This window comes from Mixophyes fleayi, chromosome 3 (genome assembly GCF_038048845.1).
Source record: "Mixophyes fleayi isolate aMixFle1 chromosome 3, aMixFle1.hap1, whole genome shotgun sequence".
NCBI lineage: Eukaryota > Metazoa > Chordata > Amphibia > Anura > Limnodynastidae > Mixophyes > Mixophyes fleayi.
Window position 1 is genome coordinate 132863563 of NC_134404.1, and position 25390 is coordinate 132888952.

Here is a 25390-nt window from a genome sequence, read left to right on the forward strand (position 1 = left end):
TATAGGACCAGCAAAAGGTTTACATTGAAAGTGTTAGATCGAAAAGCTGATCTTGACAGTATGAGTTAATCAAACAGCAAGTTGTAGACAAAATAGTTAAAGTGGTACTAAACATAAATATATATAACTGTGGCAGACAAAGCACTGTCTTTGAAATTAAGTGGTGCTCTCTTCGCTGTATTTACCGAGAGCAAAGAAGACTATTTAGCAATGGAAATATTTATTTAAAAAATATACCTGTAAATAAACAGAAAAATAAGGTTGAAACATTGTCATTAACCTACATTGCTGCTAATAGGGTAGTTAGATAGTTATTTACATAATTATATATAAATATATCAGTTCAAGTAAAAACAATGCATTTTGCCATTCCATAGAAGATATGCTCCCTATCCTGGTTTTGGGAAGACAAGTTGGATGGATATAGAGCACTCTCACAATAGGGATGAAGCTGGGACTTCAAGGCAAAATAAAACATAACAAGTACAAGTAAGATGGAAATTTAAACAATGTTTTGAAGTATCTATCTATTCAGTCTTCATCTACATAGACGGCAAAGGAATGTTTTCTGGTGATACAAATGGAGCAATCACTGCTGTTTAGTTGATAAAGACTTCAGAACTGGGTACACCGGCTGTTTTATTGTTACACATGTAGGTGAATAAAGAAGACTCACTCACAATGTTCTCAAGTTCGACAATGGAAAAATATATAAAATGTATGCTCTATATTATTGTAGTCCATCTGAGCGACACTTGTGAAAGTTATATTAAATGCAATCATTCTGTCTTATCACTTATTCATACATACTATTCACTACAAGTACATAACTGCATATAGAGAGTATAACAGTGGGATTTTAACAGTATTTTATGCCTTCACAAAACTTACCTACCTTTTCCTTTTTGTGTTCTTAAATAAACACACTAAAAAAAATCACATTTTAGTTGTAGAAATATCTTTTATGTGCTTTTCTGGCTAAATTATATTGGTGGGAAAATGCATGATAAAAAACACAGTATGTTGCTTTCTTAAGAAATAAGCATCATCAAGACACGACACCTTAAAGAACAGGTGTCAAAGTGATTTATTTTTTTATGCATTTTTTAATCAGCTTTCCACCATTCTAAATGTAAATATGGCAATCAGCCTAAAAAAATGTAAATACACAACACAAATACTTCATCTCAGTTATTCTTCATTTCTCCAGTATGTACAAGCCAAAGTGTGGACCTAACATCTTTTACTCAGGTCTGAACTCGTTCTCTTCAGATGTATGGCATCTGTTGTACAGTGACCACAATCAACGTACATGCATCTAAGTCATCTCTTAACCTCTTAGTTTGAAGAGTATTGGGAACCTGCCCAAAATGAGGACAAAAAGGCTTTCACAATCTGTAACTACTACAGGTTTGCCAGGAAAAGAGGTAGACACATTAGAAGGCTCAAGGGCAGATGTTATAGAATAATCCTTTCATGTAGACTCATGGGACTGTGGTAGGTAGAGTTTAGGATCTCCAGAAAAAGGCAGTGCCGGTGCTTGATTATAGTGACCTGCCAGGAAGGTTCCAATGGACCCAAGGATGAACAGCAAGAACATGATCAAGAAACAGACTCGGTCAATTACCCGGCCAATCAAAATCCATTCCTCATTCTCCTGGAATTAAAAACAAGAGTTAATTACTTACCCAAATTTTTCAATATATTTCAAAGGATGTCTTGCTAGATATATTCATTCATAAGTATGACTATAGTGTAGAGGAAGTGATTGGGAAAATCAGAGTTCAAAAGAGAAGAAAAATAGTAGAACTAGCGACTGTACAAGCAAACTGACTGTGGATTGTAAAAGCTGGCAGTGTGTTTAGTGAAGTGAAGATCCATAATAAAACTTAATAGTAGGTGCAATAAGGATTATTTTGAACCTTAATAAGGTTTAACAATAACCCAGTAAATGTATTTATACTTTAACTTACAGCAGATTCATGAATTGTTTTAATTATATAATTGAATTCATGGATGTATAGATAAACCTCAGTTAAGGAGGCTGATTTCTAAAGGTAGATTAATAGCTTCTGAGGCTCAATTAAAGAGGTTGATATCTGAAGGTACATTCATTTCACATTTACACAGACTTACACTTTTAAACTGTTTTCTTTCTCTCATTGTACTCGCGATGTGGTTACAAGATTCTACACTGGCTCGTATCTCGGGAGCAGCTTGTCTCAGACTATGGATGAGATCTTGTGCCGTGCCATTTCCCATGCCTTCAAGAAATGAAACATTATATCCACAAAGTTAGATGTTTGCTTTATATACTCAGGTCTTGCAGTGTTAAAGTTTTGGTGATTAAACTACAGTAAATGTCACTTAGGCTGATAACCTGTTTGTATGGATTCTGGACAAAGAATTTTGTATACTAAGTGATATATTAACCTATTTTTTCTAACACAATCTTCATGAGGCCATCTCGCTCCTTCTGTTTCTCAAACATGAGTTCACTCCGGGGCTTCCTCATCATGTACTCATCAGCCTTTATCATCAACCCTAGTGAACTGCTGCGACGTGTGAGTGGAGCCGGTTCAGGAGCAATATCACTTTGGCGGAGATGCATTCTAAGGAGCTGAGGGACCTTTCTCAAGAAGAGCTGAAGATTCAAAGAGACAGTAAACATTTCTAAACAGGATAAAATGGTATCTGGGATCATAGGGCCTGATTCATTAAGGATCTTAACTTAAGAAACTTCTTATTTCAGTCTCCTGGACAAAACCATGTTACAATGCAAGGGGTGCAAATTAGTATTCTGTTTTGCACATAAGTTAAATACTGAGTTTTTTCATGTAGCACACAAATATCAACTTTAAATTTCAGTGTACAAATAAGCTATCAAGTGTTTGTGTGCTACATGAAAAAACAGTCAGTATTTAACTTGCAAAACAGAATACTAATTTGCACCCCTTGGATTGTAACATGGTTCTGTCCAGGAGACTGAAATAAGAAGTTTTTTAAGTTAAGATCCTTAATGAATCAGGCCCATAGTTCCTAAATAAACCTGTAGAAAAGTAATAAATGGTTAGGGCTCCAATACTTGCTAATAAAAAACAGGGAAACCAATTTGACTTGAAGCTCAGTCCATAAACTTTAAAGATACAGTATTTTAATTGCCACTTTAACACTTTCCCCACTTACCCAGTTAAATAGGGGGCATTAGTAGTCTGAATTATAGGGAAATAAGAATTGTGAGTCAAAGATTTTAGTGTGTGAAAAATGGGACAGTCCATGGAAACTTGGGATAATATACATAACATCCTGAAATCTCTTAGAATATATAAGGTAGTCATCAATGTATCTACTCAAAACAATACTTGTTATATTGTAATTCATAACATGTCATCATCATGAATGCATCTGAAAGTAAATTCATATGACAGTTATTATGTAGAGGACTTCTGGTGCAGAAATAGTATGCAGGCCCATATCTAGCAAAGGTTGCCTCAAATCATGCAGTGCTGTACAGAGAATATGTAATAATTCCCATCAATTGCTGTCCCGATGGAGCTTACAGTTTATATTCCCTACCACACACACAAGGGTTAATTGCAACCCTTGAAGAACATGCAAACTCCACTCAATTAGTGTCCTCGTCAAATGCAAACTCATGGCCCCAGTGATTTATAGCAGCAATGCTAACCACTGTGCTATTCTGCCACCTAAGGCAGCTTTTTGCGCTACCCTGTTTTTGTTGCAGGAAAATAAAGAGAAGACATCTAAAATGAATGGTTTCTACCTTTTTGGTACATCTACTGCTTATTACAGTGCCCATGTTTGTGTTTAATATTATATACTTCTTAGATATTGATGAATATGTTACTTGCATAAGGGGTGAAATGAACAAGGCTTGCAGCCACAAAATTTCTAGGTTCAACCCTATTTGGTTGATAAACATATTAGCAAAAATGCAGAGTAGTATGTAACCAGGGCACATACTCACATTGGTTTCAATGACAGCAGTATAAAATAGATAGATGAAAACCAGCTTCTACATTTCACATCTTCTGTCGCATAAGCGATACTTTAGCTTTCAAATCATCCTCATTGTTGTGTTTAATCTGGTTCTATTGAAACATTTCCAAAGTAACATGCATCATCTAGCACACAAAGTGCATTCCCATACCTCTCTGACAGTGCTTGACATGCTGTGCGTGTTTGGGGTACGGAGGGAGATATTTAAAACAATGACAGCGTTAACCACAATGGTAATGGTGACCACTATGAGAAATGTCAAATACCTGAGGGAACAAAAAGAAAACAGTGTCAGGAATTCATATGTTATATTAATCAGCAAACAGTAACTTATTCCTGTATTATAGTGAAAACTCATGTGTGCCTCTTGCACTAGTGTTATCGAAGTTTCTCAAAGTGGCAGTTGTCTGAGTACTGACTCACAGCACTCAATGGTGAATGCTATTTCCCTCCCACACTATACTGCTTCAGAGAACATTACATGATCAACTGTAGTCTGCAGCGTTTCAAAAGTTAAAGTGCTCATGTGTGGCAGGGAAACAGCATTTCCAATGGAAAACTATGTTTCACAAAACATGTGACAGCATGCAACATCTTCTGAAGTCACTTTTTTGGGGGGTTTGACAAGATTCAGAGATGTGAGTGTGACACTTGCTTTACCAGGAATCATGTTGAGGACTTTGTCTCAAGTGGATAAAATATAGAGACACCAAAATCAAAGTTCTCACTTTGCCTTATGTTAGGTGCAGGCCTAGTTGTGGTACCAGGTACCAGATCCCACAACTCATAGAGAAAATATTGCCATCTTTTAGATGAGATGTTTATTTTACTTATGAGAGTGCTGAGAAGTATAATATTAAGTACTCACCTCACTGCCCAGTCCTTGCATAATTTTGCCCTATCCATTCCCAGCCACCTGCTGTGATTAAAACCTAGTGGTAATTATTTCCTACCAGGTCTCATGTACGCGATTGGTTGGAAAACTCAACCAACAATATAAGTTGTTGTGTGATGATTTCTCCAACCCACCCAGCGATGAGATTTTGCCATTGGCAATTTAGCAGTGGTAATCCGTGAGCTATCATCATCATCAGCAGCTATTTATATAGCGCTACTAATTCCACATCGCTGTACAGAGAACTTACTCACTTCAGTCCCTGCCCCATTGGAGCTTACAGTCTAAATTCCCTAACATACAAACAGACAGAGAGAGACTAGGGTCAATTTGATAGCAGCCAATTAACCTACTAGTATGTTTTTGGAGTGTGGGAGGAAACCGAAGCGCCCAGAGGAAACTCACGCAAATACGGGGAGAACATACAAACTCCACACAGATATGGCCATGGTCAGGAATCGAACTCACGACCCCAGTACTGTGAGGCAGAACTGCTAACCACTTAGCCACTGTGCTGCCCTATACAACTAAATACATCTAGATCTCAGGGTTCAAGCGAGGCTCACTTTACAATCAGTGGTACAGCAGTGGAGGTTTCTGGAATCTTTTTGGCGATCAGGAAGAGGAAGACAGTCTGAGCCAGGAGGATGTTGATGGACACTGTGCATTTCTGACCTCCCGCTGATAATTCGGTGAAGAAAACAAAAGAGAGTCATATTATACATTACCATTTTTAATCGCTTATCTAAACTAGCATTACAGCTATTATAGCCACCTCCATGCTCTGTTATATCTATAAAACCTATTTTTCTTTTCTTTTCTTCTTATCAATCTTTGTAATTCTAAAGATTTAATTTCCTTCACTCCTCTTCTTGTTAGTTACCATTTTATACATATTTACTTGTGTAAATGACACTGTATCATATTAGAAGGTGGGCTTCATAAGTTAAGAAAGATCTACAGTATAACAGAACTTGCTACACAAGTAGATGAAAGCACACAGACCACATAAAAATAACTTGTCTGTTATCACACGAAATTGGAGGTCAGTACAGTACTACTGAATGATACCTTTGGCTGGTAGAAAATAAACCAGTACACTGACGAATGAGATGAGCACACAGGGAACAATGATGTTGATGATGTAGAAGAGAGGTTTCCGCTGAATGATGAGATAAAAGACAATTGCCTGATAATTGATGTCATCTGGAGTCAGTCGAGGATCGATGATCTTCTTAGCTGGCATATGTTTTATTACCCATTCTCCATTCTCTATAAAAAATATTAGCAATAAACAAGAACACTTACATCGAAATCAAAAGTATTAACAGGTCAACGGAATCACTCTAGTGTTAGTGTATGTGTCACAAATCACTATGATTAGAGAGGACTGAGTGGTTGTGATTTTATGTTAATATTTACACAACATTCAACTCAGGGACATAACAAGCAATAGCTGGGCAAATTCTCTTTTGGGCGACATATGTGTCCACCTGCTCTGTGGTGGTAGACATTATCATGAAGCTGACAACGCAGACATGGAATAGCCCTGCTCTGTAGGCCCTGTTCTTCTCTTCTGTGCAGGGGTCAGTGTTATGTACGTTGAAGTCCAAATGTGGCTTCACTGCACATTCCCAAATGTTGGTTCCAACACATGAAGAGCAAAGCAGAGGCTAATGGAGTGGATGAACCTTTATAACCAGGCCCCATAAGAGCTGGATGGGCTGCTCTAGAGACTAGATATAAAATTGGTTCCTCTATGTAACACCTCCATCATATAAGAGCAGTTGCCAAGATAAAGCCTGCTGGACCTCGATGCAAAACATTAGCCAGATCTCGCTGGGCATGCAGAAGTGGCATGTTCAGGGGATACTGGTGAGTTTCTAGCTCTCAATTATTGCAGGAATGCTGTGCAGAGATTATCACACAGTGTTCCTGACTTAGACAGGCAGGCCATGGTGGTGATGTTGTATTTGCTAAGAGAGGGAAAGAACTAAGCATCCCTGAGTCTGTGTAGTATATTGGGGTAACTACAGGGCCACTGAGCCCATGTGCACTAATGCAGTTTCAACCTTTGCAACTTACTGTTGTATATTACCTGTGAATGCTGCTGGGTCTATTTCAATCCACTCTATTGTCTTCCCTTCATTGACTGTCAGAAGCAACTCAATCTCGTTGGCACTGTATGTCTGTGACCTAATTGAAGAGTAATAGTTGTTCACCAAATCTGCGGGTGTCATAATTATACAGTTTTAGTTTTTCATTTATATGTTGTGCTTAGGTCACTTGTGTCACTTTACACACTATGTAAGTGTTCCAAGATGTAAAGCATAACTATCAGTGTTGGTGAACCTGGAAAGGAGGAGAAACCCATAATACTAGTTTGTTTTGTTCCAAATTAAAACTTGCATAATATATGAAATAATGAACTCTGTACTGTAAAAATAAAAAGGATAGTACAAGTCAATTTGTGACCTTGTCCCTTAATATGGTTGCAGGACATATATATATATATATATATATATATATATATATATATATATGTATATATATATCTCTATAATATAAATGTCTAGTGGCGTGTGTTAGTCTGTCTGTTTGTGTGTGTGTGTGTGTGTGTAAAAAATAAAACCAAGCTGCAGCGCCACCTGCTGGGCGGAGTTATACAGTGACCTACTAAATTCTTAGTGTGTGTGGAAAAAAAATTCAGAAAGGGCTGAAATTTGGTATACTAAGATGTTTTTAATTTGTTAATTTCATTTGTTAATTGTTAAAAGTGTTTATAAAGATTTAAAAAATATATATATATATATATTTCTTGAAGGAGAAGTGACAGTTGGGAGTGGTTGGTGGTTGCCGGGGGTGACAGTGGGGAGTGGTTGGTGGTTGCCGGGGGTAACAGAGTGAGAGGAGTGTGATACTCAGGACCGCTGAGCGAGATCCCTGTGTCTGGATAGACATCTGAATAGAAAAATGAAGGATGAGGTGATGGAGAAGAATGATGAGGTGGTGACATGTGGACAAAACCACGTTAAAAAAGGGCGCTTACGTCGGGAAGTAATGCTCTTCCCCTGAGGAGGCCTGGGCTATGGCCCAAATGCATGACAAGAACCTTTTTAACACCTTAAGTAGCTTGATTTAACTAGAATGCATGAGTATCATGCACGGGTTAACTTGTATATATATATATATATATATATATATATATATATATATTTATATTGGGCTCATCATATGCCATATGCCAGTGGCCTTGTGTCTTTATAGAGTCACAAGACTCTGAGATGACATGCAGTAATACACGGTAGGTGCAACATTATCCCAGCTCAGATAAATACATGCAATTTTCTCGCTTAAAGCAAAATAAACTGAAAAACAGAAATACGCACAAATAGTAGCTGCAGTTAATCAACAGACAGACAAGAAATATTGCATATTATAATATTATATACCACATGGAATAAACTGACATCTACTGAATACTCAAGTGACTAACTTTTTATACAGAAGACGGATCTAGAAATCTGATTAAATGCCTTACCCATACACTTCAACATGGACAATATTTTAAGTTGGTTCTGTTCTAGACAATATTTGACAATATAACTTATACCAGAGGTGTGTGCATCCAATATGCTCATTACTCTCTACCCAGCCCACCCTCCAACATAATTTTCACTGGGACAAACAGCTACTTGGAAAGTATTAGTGTATAAAAATAACCTAAAATGTAATTAATTTAAGTCAGTGTAAACCCATTTATAAGCTGTCCTCCTGAACAGTTTTGCACCAAATCTCCCTCACACAAAGATGGCTCTCATTGCCCCCTCACATGGCTGCTATACCCTGGGAGAGAAGCATTCATCTATAATAACTCAGCATGCTGAGAATATGTAAATCTCCCTGTCTGTCCTATCTGCTCCTGTCCCTTATCGTAGAGGAGATTAGTACCAGCAGGGGAGAACTGGCAAGTTTTAGCCTTTAGGACAAGACTCAACTCAGCAGCCTATTAGGAACATTTTAAAGGAATGCAAGTGGTCCAGTGAGCCAGCCCGAGGTAGCCCACTATGGGACCAGCCCCGGGGGCAGATGCTCCCCGTTGCCCCCAGCCCAGCCTGCCCCTAAGTAACAGGGGAACTAATATTAGGCTGGCATTCTCAAAAATGCCTATATTACCTATATTGTGCATACCATAATTCTGTACACTTAAATATGGTCTAATGAGCTACACTGACAAAATATTACATTTACTTATAATAGGAGATCATATTAAAAACATATCTCAGCACAACCTTAATATGTGTCCTGCACTCTATACTTCGTATCAGCCTATAATATAGCATTGAGAATATATCACAGTAGAGGCGATGGGTTGTCTTTTCTTCAGGTCCATTTTGTATAGATCCTGAAACTTTAGTGATAATATAGATTTACACATAAACTAAAACCTGAAAACACTGCACAAGATGACTTCTTATCTTGTTACCAGGCCCAATACAGCAGTATCATTTCACATGCAAAGCACAAATGTCATTTATGCAGAGTTATATAATCTCTGTGCTGCATAAGCAATTGAAGTGAAATACAACTAGAAAGGGAGTTGTTGTTTTTTTACTTCACATGCATGAAAAAAATACACTTTACAACACTGATATGAATTCATATACATATTAGCTACACCAAGTTTAAACAGACAGTAATACATTCTTCCATGCTTATACACTGGGCAACCACCAGGGGGTACAGGGAGTGCATCAGTATGGCGCTCGACAGCAGTTGGGGGCCCAGACAGATTTTTTTAACTGGTGCAGCGGCCCTCTACAGTGAATTAAGGGACATTGTTGACCTGCTGCTGAACAGGACAGACGTCCTGCCCTCCGTCGGAGCCCAGCTAGGAACCCCCTCTGGCTCCCGCACTCTCCACGGTGATGCCTGCCTCCTCCGCTGCTGACGAATGCTGCTGCTGCTGATGGGGAACTAGGGTGATGGACGACCTAATCCTCCCTGGCAACTCTCCTAACTCCAGGCCGTGGCTTCGGCCTCACTCTCCCGCCTCCCCCTCTGCCCTGACCTGGGTCATCTTCCCGGCTGTCCACCTGACTTCCCGGATACCTCTTACTTCCTGCCTACTTTGTGGTGCTCTTACCTGATGGCGGTCCGTCTGCCATGCTGCCTTCTGGCTCCCATGCTGCCGACTCCCGCTGTCCTTCTGACTCCGTCTCCGCTGGACGCCTGCAGTCTTGACCATGTGGCCGCTTCCTGCCTCCAAGACGCTGTCCTCTGCTGCTACTCCTTCATCGGCCGCCTCCGGTCCTGGTCCTCTGGCTGTCTCCGGTCCTGTGGTCCTCTCTACTACACTCCTCCGGGACGACGCTGCTGCTCTCTCCGGTCCTTCTGATGCTCCCCTGGGTCGCAGCCCGTGATTTCCTGCTGCTCCTTCCAAGTCTCCCGTCCTGATGCTCCGTCTTCTGTGGTCTCCCGTCCTGCTGCTCCTACTGATGTTCCATTGCGGTCTCATCTGGCCCTCCTGATCGCTGGTCCTCCTGAACTCTGGGCTCTCCTGGTCCTTCTTCACATCTGGTCTCCCGTACTCTGGTCCTACCTGCTCTCTGTGACTCAGTGACTCCCCGGACCTCTCATCCAGCCTGAACTCAGTTTCCCTCAGATCACTGTTCCTCCAGCTACTACCTGTGACCCGTGGTCTGCCTGGACTCTGCCTGGACTCGCTTGTTTCCTGCGATCTCCTTCCTCATCGCCTGGTATCTGCTTTCTTTAGTCCTCCATTCTTCTGTTACATTGTATTTTTCATTTTATTTCACATTGCATTTTTCATCTCATTTACATTGTATTTTTCTTTTCGTTGTACTTTTTCTCTCATTTAAATTTTACCACTAGGTCACCTTTACCTTCTCCTATTTTAGTTCATTTCATTTAGTCCATTTCCCCCACTATCACCTCGCTTCCCTTCGATCTGTACTTAACGCTGCCGCTATGCTTATCTTCCTTTCTCGCCGCTCCTCCTCTGTCTCCCCCTCTACCAATCCCTTTACTGGCTCCCCTTACCCTACAGAATCCTGTTCAAGCTCCTCACTCTTACATACAAGGCCCTCGCCAACTCCACAGCACCCTACATCTCCTCCCTCCTCTCTATTCATGCTCCATCCCGCCTTCTCCAATCGGCCAATGACCGTCGCCTCTCTTCCCCCCTGATCACCTCCTCCCACGCATGTATCCAAGACTTCTCCCGCGCTACTCCCCTCCACTGGAACCAGCTCCCCCGCTCCATCAGAACTTCTCCTAATCTGTCCAGTTTCAAACGGTGTTTAAAAAACCCATCTTTTTCTTAAAGCCTTCCAGTCTCCCACTTAACTTCCTACCTTTTCTTCTGACTCTTTCCTTTCATTCCCCTTCCCCTATCCTTATCCTCCGTTCCTCCTTCTCTCCCTCTCTCCCCTGTGTCTCTCTGTCAGTCTTCCCTACCCCTTAGATTGTACGCTCCTTTGAGCAGGGTCTTCTCTCCTCCTGTCTTCACCACTTTTAACTCTGCTCGCCAGCTACCCTGCCTCCCTCCTCGAGAACCCTCTTCCCCTGTCCCCTCTCGCTCCCTCCTCTTCCCCCTGGAGGTTTCCCTCTCATTCGTGCCCTCCCTTCTAGGTGCCGTTGTTGGCTGACCTTCCCCTCTCCCTTCCCCCGCCCCTCTAGCTGTGCCTTGAGTTCACTGAGTTACTGTGATTATTGTTTTCTGTGCTGTCTCACCTCGTTTTGTAATTTCGTTTGTCCCTGTACAGCGCCGCGGACACCTAGTGGCACCCTATAAATAAAAATTAATAATAATAATAAAATTTGTAGGCAGATGTTCCTACATCTGTACACATCAGCGACGCTTCTCCTTGCTATTGCCAGTGGAGAGGAGCTGAAAGGAGGGAGCAAGGAGAAGCAGAAAAGAAGAAGAGAAGCAGAGGAAAAAGTAAACTACTGCAGGGGTTAGATAGAACCAGGGATGGAGTGAATGGTAGCTGGACTGAAACAGGGTGGGGGGTCGGTGGTGAGGAGCCAAATGTTGGGTAGAGGATAATTTAAATAGGGATGACAGAAGAATGGTTGGGGGGCCTGCCAGTCACATTTCCACTGTGGTTTTATCTGCTGATTTATTTATAGAACTGTGATATTCTGGGACTCAGTTGGTGTGATAAGGCAGCTTTTTTTTCTGAAATTTGGAGCATTGTAGTCAGTAACTTTCTATATTCAATATGAATGAAGCAGTTACACACAGACATAGGGCCTTACACAGTTATTGATGTTAGATCATACTTGCCTACTCTCCCAGAATTTCTAGTGAAGTCGGCGAAATGCCGAAATGATGCGGTTGCATCATATCATAGTGTGGGCGGGGCCAAAATGAAGCGATTTGAGGCGACCCGCCCCCCTCCTCAGTCATACTTCAACTCCAAAAAAAGTGGATATGTGTCAGACTTAACTCTATCAATGATAATTAAATTATACTGTACAGTTATAAAAATCAATAGTACATCACAGAATTGAACAAAATACAGTTCAGTAATTTTATTTAAGTCAGTCAAGACTAATGTTGTGCATGGAGCGTTACCATATTAGGCCACGCCCCTGGTGATGACAGGAGCGGGGCCTAATCTGGTAATATGGTTTTCTCTGTTTGAACGGAGATGGCCTGGTGCCCAGTATTTTATTTGCACTGCACCACACCACTGTACTAGACACTGCCCACGTGTGACTGTGTTAAACATAGGGGTGTGCACCGGGCACTTTTAGTGTTTTGGGTTTGGGGTTTTGGGTTCTGATTAGCTTGAGGTTTTGGGTTCTGATTTGTTTTGCCAAAACACCTGACGAAAGGTTTTGGTTCTGATTTCGGGTTTTGGGTTCTGATTTATTTTTTTAAAAACCGCTAAAATCCTGTTTTTTTGTTGTTTTCCCACTCCTACGCTATTATTAACCTCAATAACATTCAATAACAATCATTTCCACTAATTTCCAGTCTATTCTGAACACCTCACACCTCACAATATTGTTTTTAGTCCAAAACGTTGCACCGAGGTAGCTTTCTGGACTGCGTAGTGGAGTGGGCCCGGTACCCAATTTGGTACCGGGGCCACAATACCTCCGCCTTCAAATGGTCTCAATTCCACTGCACAGCTGCCTGCTCCTACATCCTCTGCAGCATATACAGGGTGTAGTTCGAGCGCGTCAATACCTCTTGTTTTTGACGATGACAGGTCATTTTCATTAATTTTGGATTTGGCAGCAACAGTCAACGTTTTTTAATATCTGATATGCATCTATCTGGACTGAGTAGTGGAGTGGCCCCGGTACCCAATTTGGTACCGGGGCCACAATATATCACCCTCAACTGGTCTGAATTCCACTGCACAGAAAAAAACAAAGAACATAGTATAAGAAATGGCAGTTCCTCTTTTTTGGAACTATAAAAACAAAGAACATAGTAATAGAAATGGCAGTCCCTCTTTTTTGGAACTACAGAAACAAAGAACGTAGTAATAGAAATGGCAGTTGCTCTTTTTTGGAACTATAAAAGCAAAGAACAAAGTAATAGAAATGGCAGTTGCTCTTTTTTGAAACTACAGAAACAAAGAACGTAGTAATGGAACCGGCAGTTCCTATTTTTTGGAACTACACAAACAATGACCGTAGTAATAGAACTGGCAGTTCCTATTTTTTGGAACTACACAAACAATGACCGTAGTAATAGAACTGGCAGTTCCTATTTTTTGGAACTACAGAAATAATGAACAGTATATAAATAAATAAATAAATAAATAGTAAATAGCAGTACCTATTATTTTTTGGTACAGCAGCAACAGTGAACGTAGTTTGACTTTGAAATAGCAGTACCTAGTATTTTTTAACTACCGTATTTTTCGCTCCATAAGACGCAATTTTTTCCCCAAAAAAAGTGGGCGAAAAAGTGTGTGCGTCTTATGGAGCGAATACTGCAAAAAGGAAGCCTGCAGATCTGACTCATTCATTCATCGCACATCGCATATCTCACCACAAAAGCACTTCCTGTATTGATTTTTTTTGTGACTTGCTCTCTCTTATAACTTTATTGAGAAAATTGGTAGCGGGGCAAGAACCAGTGCAGAGACTGGCAGAATGGGGCAAACATGAAAGTGCAGTCAGTGAAGTGAGTAAAGCTGGGTTCACATCTATGCACATCGCTACTGCACACTAAAGAATATCAGCTCAGACGCCAGCAACGTTCTGCGCATGCGCGCACAAACGGAACTCAGACAGTTTTCACTCTCTCCGATCACACGCATATCGGAATGGACTCCATGCTAGCAGAAAGTATCGGAAGATGACCGTCTCTCAGCAACTGTACGTGTACAGACTCCTTTACATCTGTGAAGTTATTTACTCTGTACTGCCCGCTGATACGGTAATCTATTGACATTATACCCACTCACTGTGGAGGAACCTGTCACGTTTATGCATGGATATATCTGAGTACCATGCTGGGTTCTTAATGGGTGGAGGACTTTCCAACCCTCTTATATGACCCAGCTGTTTGCATCAGTCATTGCTTTAGTGGACTATTGCTAAATCACCTGCTATATGTGCAGACTGCATATTATGAGATTGTTACCATTGTGATTCTATGTCCTTACTGTGTTCATTGTGTTGAATGGTTTGGGGTTTGGTTCAGAATATTTTTTTCCCTGTTATCCTCCTCTAAAAACTAGGTGTGTCTTATGGTCAGGTGCGTCTTATGGAGCGAAAAATACGGTAATTTTTTTATCTTTTTTTCCAATTATTTTTTTATAATTTTTTTTAATTTTTTTTTTATAACTTTTGAATAATTTATAAATGACAATGCCCTTAGCAGAACAGAGCACAGGACACAGGCAGCACCACTGGACTCAGCAGGACAGAGCACAGGACACAGCACCACTGCACTCAGCAGGACAGAGCACTGTAAAAAATAACCACTGGACTGATCACCAGGACAGAGCACAGGACCAAGTAACCACTGGATATTAAGCAGGACAGAGTGACAGGACACAGGACGGAGCACCACTAAACCTATAACCTCCCTCTTCAATGATCTGAGCCCGACTGAAGATGCCGGGCGCGAGCGGGGAATTTATGCAATCTGAGTCTCGCGAGATCCGTCAGAGCCTCAGTTTCATTTTTTTTTTGCGCCGGAAATACCCGAACAGTGCTCGGATCCCACCGGATCCGCACTGTTCGGGTGGGCTCGGATTACAGAAATCCGAGCCCGCTCATCCTTAGTTAAACAGCTGCATATTTGGGGTAGGGGGGTCCTCAGGTATTGGTTGTCTGTACCCACAAGCTAGCCGGGGCAGAAGGTAGCCCCACACCTTGAGGGGGGTTGCTGTGTGGCTAAAAGTTGGAAAAAGTTAGGGGATGGTGGTGTGCACTAGTGAGATGTAAGAACTTCCTCTCTATACCTACCGTCTAAATGTATCTATGATTATCTCTGATGAATACTGTGAAATACCTGTCCCTACAACATCGTAGACGTATTTTTTTGCTGCAAGTTTAAGATGGAGGAGTAGAAGTGGTCATACAACCTTCACATGCAACCGTTATGCTCTTTTGTGCTGGAGGAGAGGAGGAGATAAATAAGTTGTTTCTGTGTGAACTGAGATGGCCTGGCGCCCCAGCAACTCATGTCAGTGTTGACTGACAGCAGACTCATGCTAATTCAGGTGAGCATGCAGTTACAATGAAAGTATTACGTAGTCTTACAAAGAAGGGAGATTGCACTGCACACTGCGCATGGGGATCTGATTTAGAATAAAATGTAAATCCGTGACGTTTTCTTAGGCAAAATCAGGGCCTGATCAGCCAATAGGCTGACCAGGCTGCAGCCTGGGGCGCTGGAGCCTGGGGGGCGCAGCGTCACCGAGATTAAATTTTTTTTCACTGCCATTTTTTTTTTATTGAGGCAGCGCCGGGCCTGCATCATCGGGACCGCCCCTTGTCTAAAGGGGGCTGCCCGACTGTCACTACTACATGACAGGCAGTCTGGCAGTGATCGCTGCTAGCTGCCTGTCAGTGCGGCCGCGGGAGCTTCTTACTGTGGTCACGTGACCACAGTAAGAAGCGCTCGCGGCCGCACCGACAGGCAACTAGCAGCGATCGCTGCCAGGCTGCCTGTCATGTATAGCGCTTGAGAGAAGACTGCTGCCCAGGAACAACAGGTAAATCCTAATGTCTGGGGGCGGAGGGGCAGGTAACAATGCTAATGGAGCAGATAATTCTAAAGGGGCAGGTGAAGAAGCTAATGGGGCAGGTAACAATGCTAAAGGGTCAGGTGAAGAGGCTAAAGGGGGCAGGTGAAGAGGCTAAAGGGGCAGGCGACAATGCTAATGGGGCAGATAACAATGCTAAAGGGGCAGGTGAAGAGGCTAATGGGACAGGTGACAATGCTAATGGGGCAGATAACAATGCTAATGGGGCAGATAACAATGCTAAAGGGGCAGGTGAAGAGGCTAAAGGGGGCAGGTGACAATGCTAAAGGGGGCAGGTGAAGAGGCTAAAGGGGGCCGGTGACAATGCTAATGGGGCAGATAACAATGCTAAAGGGGCAGGTGAAGAGGCTAAAGGGGGCAGGTGACAATGCTAAAGGGGGCAGGTGAAGAGGCTAAAGGGGGCAGGCGACAATGCTAATGGGGCAGATAACAATGCTAAAGGGGCAGGTGAAGAGGCTAATGGGGCAGGTGACAATGCTAATGGGGCAGATAACAATGCTAAAGGGGCAGGTGAAGAGGCTAATGGAGGAGGTGACAATGCTAATGGGGCAGGTGACAATGCTAATGGGGCAGATAACAATGCTAATGGGGCAGGTGACAATGCTAATGGGGTCAGGTGACAATGCTAAAAGGGGGCAGGTGAAGAGACAAAAGTGGCAGTTGACAATGCTGAAGGGGCAGGTGAAGAGGCTAATGGGGTCAGGTGACAATGCTAAAAGGGGACATGTGATGAGGCTGAACGGGGCTGATTAAATGGTTGAGGGGACTATTTAAAAAAATATAGCAGCTTTGGGGGGGCATAATCTTTGTGTTGTGTGACGGTTATGAGAATGCTAAATTTTAGTCAGATGGGGCTGGTAGAGGTTTATATTTGATTATAGCTCTTTGACAACAATTTTCATATATTTTATTGCCTACATATGCCTGTGCTATGGGGTAGTTTTATCTGGCCATAATGGACTGTTGTGTTTTGTTAACATTTAGCATTATAATACAATTGCTGCATATTTTCAAAACAGGACCCCAACTTTCCAGAAGCCAGCTAGAAGACAACAAAGCTGCAATAACAGGGAACAGAGAAGAGCAAGAACAGGTAAGAGAGAATGCACTGTCTAAATTTGAATGCTGGAGAATTCTCCTGAATATACATATTCAGGAGTATTCCTATATGCTTATATTGGGGGGGGGGGGGGGCGCTGCGACGGTGATAGCCTAGGGCGGCTGGAACCCTTAATTGGGCCCTGGGCAAAATACATCTGTACTCTGATGTTTCTGCAGCTGTATTTTGAGACACCTACATCTTAAAATATGTGCAACTTTAATTCTATTGTGTAAAATCGCTCAGAGCAAAAATGCAGCCATCATTATTATCACCTCGCAAAATTGCGTAGTGTGAAAAACTTTATGTAAGCCATATTTTTCTGTTAACATAATTGGACTTGCATCCTGCTGTAATTCAGGAGCAGAGGCTTCTCGGGTCTGCTGTAAGCAAGGCACGTGAATGATTAACTTTGTAATAGTAAATATAGGACAAGTTAATGAAAAGTGTGTCTTATGGTCATTTTGTCTGATTTTCTCTTTCAGATGTTTATAAATTAAAGGTGATTTCCATATGTTAACAATTAAAAACTGTATACAACTTGAACAGCAACCTAAGATTTGTGACGATCAGGACCAGCAGACCTCTCATAAAACAGGGTGAGCATACAAAGAAGATTTCCATTATTAAAAGTATTTTTTTAAACCACATACATATCAAGTCACATATAGTTAACACCAAACTTACTGGAATACCATGGAGCAGTTCTGCCAATCAAAAGGAAAATATGTGACCACAATAGGGCAATTGCTTTGATAGATGGCAGGAGGCAGCCAGTAAACGGAACCATCAGAAGACACCAAAGTGTTTGTGTATAGGGCAATGTTAAAGGTGCCATCAATACTGCAGGATGGAGAGAAAACAACGATTAAATGATATAGCTCTTACATTACGTTAACACGAGTACTTTGATATATGACGGAGGTAATAACTAAGCCATTCCTTAAAGTACAGACTGCTTTGTTCATATCAGATACGAGTATATGTAAACAATTAGATTGGTCACATTATTATGACTTATTGTCCATTAGTGCAGAAAACCAGCTTCTAGGTTTCTTTTTTCTTGTACCATAAATGTGCTGGGCAGTAACATAAGTGGTGATATTTAGTGTAGGATATATGAATATAATAAGTTATTATTAAAATGTAGCTATAATATATTTATAATATATATTCATATTATTATTAATAATAGTGTAGATAATAATACCATCTTTTAACAACATAAATCACAGATCTATGTGGCACAATGCATGTTCCTAGACTCTTGTTAAAATTCATTTGATCTATGGTTTGCTATGGGGTTTGATTTAAGTATTCACTCACACTGGGCTTTATTCATGTCCCAATGCAACTTGCACATAAGTTGCGTATATAAAAAGAGCATGAGACTTGAGCGTAGTTCTAGTCGTATTCAAATCGAAGTGTCTCTCGCGATAAGTTTCTATTTAATTCTAGGTGGAAGTACGCTCTGCCTAGACACTACTGGCCGTATGTAGATATGCAGAACAGACTGCAGTACACACAGATGCAGATGCACAGTAAATGTGTACATCAGAATGCATAATTTTTTTTTACCAAAAATTAAAATAACAATTAAGTTATACTGTTAGGCGCTGTTCCGCACTCCTCCTAAGTGCAGGGGACGGTCATCTGTTCTTTGCTGCTCGGTGCATCCCATTGACTAGCAACAGGATGCAATTCCGGCTTAGGGGCACTCACAGTGCGTGCATGCGCAGAGATGATCGTGTCCTGTTGCTAGGCAATGGAACGCGCTGCCTGGGCTTTCTGTCTGCAATCAGCTGGTTCTGACCACTGAATCAGCTTCTTCTTCCCTCTATTTAAGTAACACTCTGGCACCATTAGGATGCCAGAGTATTGGTTCACAGCAGCTCCAGCACTTCCTGTTTGAATGCTCCTTTGTGTTTGGCTGACTTCTGGCTTGTTCCTTGGCTCATTCTCCTGGATCCCGATTTGGTACTGCACAGTCCGTGTGATATTGACCTACTGCTTGTCCCTGACACTTCTTCTAATTCTTCCTGTGTAATGGGCTACCGTTTGGCTTGACCCGGATCGTCTGACTATTCCTGTCTTCAACTTCATTGACCGTGACCTGCGCATCCCACGCAGCGAAGACCATACCTCCTTGCGGGACTTCCTGGTGAAGACCGGGGTTGCGTTAGACTATGCGCCTCCCTGTTCTGTTGCGTGAATACCAGCCGGTACCCCCTACGGTGTCTATAACCATGACATTAACTATATAATTATTTCTAGAAATATTTCTTTTAAAAAAAATTTTTTTTATTATATTAATTGCATAAATAAAGACTATTTCAATGTACACTATACATACAATGCATTTTTATTTTGTATCTTAGCTGCATACTGTTGTTATGTGATAGTGACTTACAGACATAAGTGTAATATTTAAATCAAAGACTATGCCGTGTCAGTCATCACTATCAGTTGACATTTACACAAGTAAAGTTATTTCACACAAGAGACATGTGGCTGAATATGAATCGGGCCCTTTTTGAGAACCGTAAGTTCTGGATCCATATGTCAACCTTTGGACTCTGATGCCTAATGTTTTGAGTTATATTAGGTTTATATCATTTGTTTTTTTTCCCCAAACTGGAAACTTCAGTTTTTGGGTAGCTGATAAAACCTACTAACTTTCATCCACCTACTTTTACACAGACAGGATGTGGTGGGGTTGGGGTTATATAGTGCTACATCAAGGGAGGAGGCTGGGGAAGCAAATGTAAATCCAGACCTGAAGTCAACTAGTTTTAGAACCTCAGTTCAATATTATCTGGAATTTTACTGACTTGTTTTCTAGGCCGACATCTGGGAGCCACACCATGGTGGAGGGGATACGCGCAATTTTAATTCCACTGTATTCATCAGGATTCCAATTTAGGCGATAATCTTTCCATTGCTGAAATAACAGCAAACATAGGAGGTCATAATTCAAGTTAGAAATCAGGAAGATGCAAAGATTAAAGCAACACCTATATGGACAAGTTGTATTTTCATTTTATTTAATATACATACCATTTCAACCCAGACATTGGTGGTCAAGGCCTCTTTTTTCTCATTCTGCAGGTGACATAAGAGAATAATTTACATATCTGTAATCTGAAAAGACAGAAACCTTCATGGCTCAGCCAGTCAATAGTCAAGTGTCTCTGAATGTGAAACTGGACATATTATAATTAGTATGATAATTTCGCCAAATCTGGGGTTTCTCATTTAAATTTGTATATTGTCAATTCACATATCGTCTAAAAATATACAATGATCATATATCCCAACTTTGTAAAAAATGTAAATCCCATATAATACAGCATAAATCAAGTGTGGCGGGGACAGTGCATATCCCATCATTTTGGCCCCGCTTCCTGTGATGAAATGTCTGGAGTCTCCCAGACATTCTGGAACAGTGGTTAGGTATGGGATACATGGGAACATTTTAGGGCATTTTATAACATTGCAATTAGTGCAAAAACTACACTGAACCACAGCCCCAATCGGCAATTAGCTTTTATCTGTGCAGTACATATTATATGATGAAGGCAAGTGTCTTATTGGTTACTATACTTTAGTGAAAGGAGTAAATGAGCCTATATGTCTTTGTTGAAACATTGGTAGCTATTTATTCTTATCAACTATAGTACTATTTTACAAATAACTTTGTGTTGGTAAATTATTTTATAATGTTATATATTTGTACGACACATGGACATTTAAAATAGGCTATGATATTTAAATGGCATCCAATCAACTAATTCTATAGCTGTCATATTTGTGCCCTTTTCTAATCAGCTATCATTGGGCACATATGCAAACTTTTAAATGAGCAAAAAGTGGACATAAACATTCTGAAGGTTGGGAAGGACAAATAACGAAATTAGAACAGCTAGAGGCATGATTATGAAATAAAAGCCCCTTCACACATTATAGTTAGGACTTATACGACAGATGGTCACTAGAATATGAGATATGGCAGACAGACAAATGTAAACACATACCAGGGAGATGAGATTGGTAAGAGTAAGTTTTATGCTGACACTTATAATGTCACCATCTTTCTTTGCTGGACGCAAGTTCTTGTTGTAGTTCTTCATCAGATCATTCATTAGCTTCTCCTCGCTATTGTGAGACAGGACAGCTGAGAATCAGAAAGATGATGGCATAATTGACCCTAGTAAGTGTCACAGGATCTGACTGGCGCATTCCTAAAGTACATTTTCTGTGTACATTGACCACTTTGGTGAAAACAGCTTTTAATTTGACATACAGATATGGGATTTAATATCTAGTCCGCTCGTGATTGGTTGGGGGTTCTGAATAAGGGTATTCCATCATTTGTAGCCCTGTGTCTAAATTATATTAACAAACATGCCCCTTCTTAGTCCTGCATTTGTCCTTTGCGAAAGCAACAGCTAGTGCAAGCCCTAAGGCTCCCGCTCTGAGTGGGGGATCTGGGAGTCTAGTTCATACCCATATTTTGCCAAGGGGCCCAGTAATACACTGTTCCCCCCTTGCTTGATGATGCCTGTGTATATGAGAAAAACAATAGGCAGCAGCCATTTATTTGCTTTTTTTCTGGTTTTCCCAGCTTCAGTAATGTCTTTCACTGAAACAATTCACTTTTCAGCTTCAATCCTTTGTCTTTTAAAAAAAGTGAACAAACTATTATCTCTTTCACATGTATATCAGCCAAAACATTTGAAGGTTGTAAACAAAATGGTTTGCCAAATATGACATAACTTTATAAATTAGCACTTCACATATCCACACCAGTTTTTAGCAAGCACTTGTTCCTTTAGTACTGTTAAAAATATATTGATCATTTTACTTTACCCTCTTTTGAGATACTTAAGCAAACAAAGGGTACTGCCGCATTAGATCTGTATCTATGAATATAATTGTTTTGGTTAGCTCCCATATCTTGAAGATATATAATAATGATAATATTCTATCAGTTTGACATCAGGGTAGGATTACAGTGTGCCTCAGATCTGCGAGGAATAGTTAGTGTGCTACTCATTGAACCATTTGGTGATTTGCTATCCGTGCAAGATGGCTTATTCACTACAACCTAAGGTATTTCTATCATTGAATTAAGATACCTATACAGAGTAATAATATTTCAGTATAGCATTAGAATGTGGCATAGTCTGCGAGGAATAGTTAGTTCAATATAACAAATCAATTCATGAACAGGAGGCTATTGTGTGTAATATTATCAAAAATTATCATATAATCTAACAGTAAATGAGCACTACCCACATCTCCCAAATCTGTGCTATACAATGTGTGGTTCACAGTTGGTCCAGTATAATTTGGAATAAATTTGTAAAACATCAATAAAAAAATGTATAACTATCTAACAGTGCCACGATTCAAGAACATAACTAACAGCTTTAATCTGAGATTACTAATGATCTCACTATCACTATAACTGGCCACCACTGATTCTTACCTTGAGGACATGTTACAGCATACTATTCTGATAAATATTATAAGGGAGGAATTCAATTGGGCGCGTTACTGTTAAAAGTAATGCGGCCTGCGCACTATTACAGTTATCCTGGTAATAGTGCACTTAAATGCCGTTATTGCGGTAATTTCAACGCTGACTTTTTGATCGAAGTTCCCTGAGCTGCGAGCAGAAAGCGGGTCGATTTTACCGCAATAACCGTAATGGAGTTATCGTGGCGCTAATCTGGAGGGAACTGAATTCCCCCCTAAGACTGAGACTGCTCCTAACGTGTTTTTTTTAATTCAATACACTTTACAAATTTAGCAACTTTTCCTTAGCAACACTATTTTCCTATAGATAATATCAGTTCATATTTTAATAAAGATAAAGTTGTAAAGTTTTAAAATAAACTTTTATAAAGCTTTACAACTATTACAAGCTACATGAAATAAAATTCAGATTGTTTAGTGTTTGCGAACCACAATATAACACTTGTTTTTACTTCTCCCTCTTTAAAGAGAAGCCTGGTGATGTTTACATTACAACACAACACAGATTTCTTTCTTATGAACGTACACAGTGATACATGAATACTATGTTCACACCCAGCAATTTTATACTGGACAACAATTATCTTGTAGGATAAACATCATGTATTCTAAATCAGAGCTTAACATATGCAGCCAATCCCATTAAGTGGATGCATGTTCAGAGATTCTGTCATTTGCTTGTACTACTTTCCATAATGGGACATCAACCTGAAGTTAGTAAGTCTAAGCTATATGCAATATAGTTGCCATCATGCATATATTATTCTAAATATAAATAATACGATCATTGTGAATATTTTAACATAGTAATTAAACTAACAAATGTATGTTACTGATTTTAGCTTTATATTAGAACAGCATACTGTCATTTTTTTCTTTATTTTTTTAAATAAGAGACAGACATAGCAGAATAGTCAAAATACAGGGGAGGCCCCTACCTGTGAAGCAGAGAGAGAGTAACACAGCCACGTTGTTCATGCTTGTAACTCATGCCCACTGTGTGGAGTTGATTAAACCTTCCTGCAATGTCTGGAATGGTTATTTTAGGGACTGACCAGACCTCTGGGACACTATCTCCAGCTGTCCTACAAATAGTCAGCTGTTGATACCAAAGAAGACAAAGAGAAATAACAATGTTCTACATCACTGAGTGGTAGTGATCAGGAGCTTGTGCTGACAGCAGAGGGCTGCATTGTATGGCAAGTATTGGGCAATGCAGTAAATATCACTGGCTAATGTATGGGAAATTGAAGCAAAAAATGAATTAGCCATATTTACCTTTAAAAAAAATCAGGTCAGGATATGACTAGTAAATAATAAGTTGGCTTAGTAAGTCTTAGGGGCATATTCAATTGTCCGCGGTTTCCGCCACGGAAAAACTATTACCGTTATTACGGTAATACTAAGCTGGATTTCAGCTCGCAGCTCCCTGAGCCGCGAGCTGAAATCCAGCGAGCAAACTACCGTAATAACAGTATTTACGCGCACTATTACCCTAATGACGGTAATAGTGCTCGGGGCACGTTACTTTTGGCTGTAACGCCAACAATTGAATATACCCCTATAGTATGAAATATATTGTATATATACAATATTGTCAGTATAAAATGGAGCAGCTGAGGTAAGACCTGGCAAAGTCTTTGTTTTGCAGCGAATGCCATATGTGACGCAAGTGTCTCATTTAGAAATGATCCCATTCACTCTTGCACAAATAGTTTTATTGAACAAATATCACAATGGCTAAGGAAAACAAATCTGAATAGCAGACTGGAACTGTAGAAAGTAACAGTTTTTATGAAGAGAATGTATCAATTATGGCTATATTAAAGAATGTCTGACAAATACCAGGCGCTGTCTGTCTAGAAATGTGAGTGATACTGTATGTATGGGGTGCTGCCTAGAGGGATCTGAGTGGTTTCTCTACCACTCAAAGGATATAGAATACAGAATAAAATTCCCTGGCGCTTCACCACAGTATACATGATATATCGGAAGATATTATTGCTCTGGTCAGAGTCAATGGACACAATATTGTGCAGATCCTGAACATAAATCCACTAAATTGTAATGGTGTATATCAGAGGAATAATATATGTGGAAAAAATAATATCACAAAATTACTAATAATTTTTTTTTTATTTTTTTTTTACTGTGGTGGAGCGCCGGGGAATATTCTGTATTCTATATTGAAGAATGTTTTTTTTTTGCATATTAATTTGTACTGTCTCCACACTTTAAACCAAAATAAAGCAGTACAACAGAATGTCAGTGAAAGAAAAAAATAACCCATGACATTCATCACAGGAAGTTTTAAAAACAATAATAGCAAAGGCTTTTTTAATGAGCACCAAAGTGATGTCATTGTGATATAAAAAAAATGTAACTAGTAGTTAGTTATCACTTTGGCTTTTAACTGTATTAAAACCAATACAGTCACTGCTTATTCTTGAGAAAGGAGATCTAAACACCCTGCTGATCCCTTCTCAATGATAATTTATTCAATAGGGAAGGATGTTTGTCCCATATATTAATCTAAAGGTTTGCATGAGCTGGCTGGATATG

General features: G+C 40.2%; 1 protein-coding gene across 1 annotated transcript; it reads right to left on the minus strand.

Annotated features, from left to right (window-relative positions):
• Window positions 1–1125: 1125 nt before the first annotated feature.
• Window positions 1126–23814, minus strand: CHRNG (cholinergic receptor nicotinic gamma subunit). The gene is made up of 12 exons (XM_075200595.1): window positions 23767–23814; window positions 21322–21461; window positions 20345–20389; window positions 20119–20228; window positions 17975–18130; window positions 7014–7111; window positions 5987–6187; window positions 5482–5596; window positions 4172–4286; window positions 2434–2644; window positions 2137–2264; window positions 1126–1657 (listed from the first exon to the last, which is right to left on the minus strand). The coding sequence occupies exons 1-12, from the start codon at window positions 23804–23806 to the stop codon at window positions 1475–1477; spliced, it is 1542 nt and encodes a 513-aa protein (XP_075056696.1). The 5' UTR covers window positions 23807–23814; the 3' UTR covers window positions 1126–1474.
• Window positions 23815–25390: the final 1576 nt, after the last annotated feature.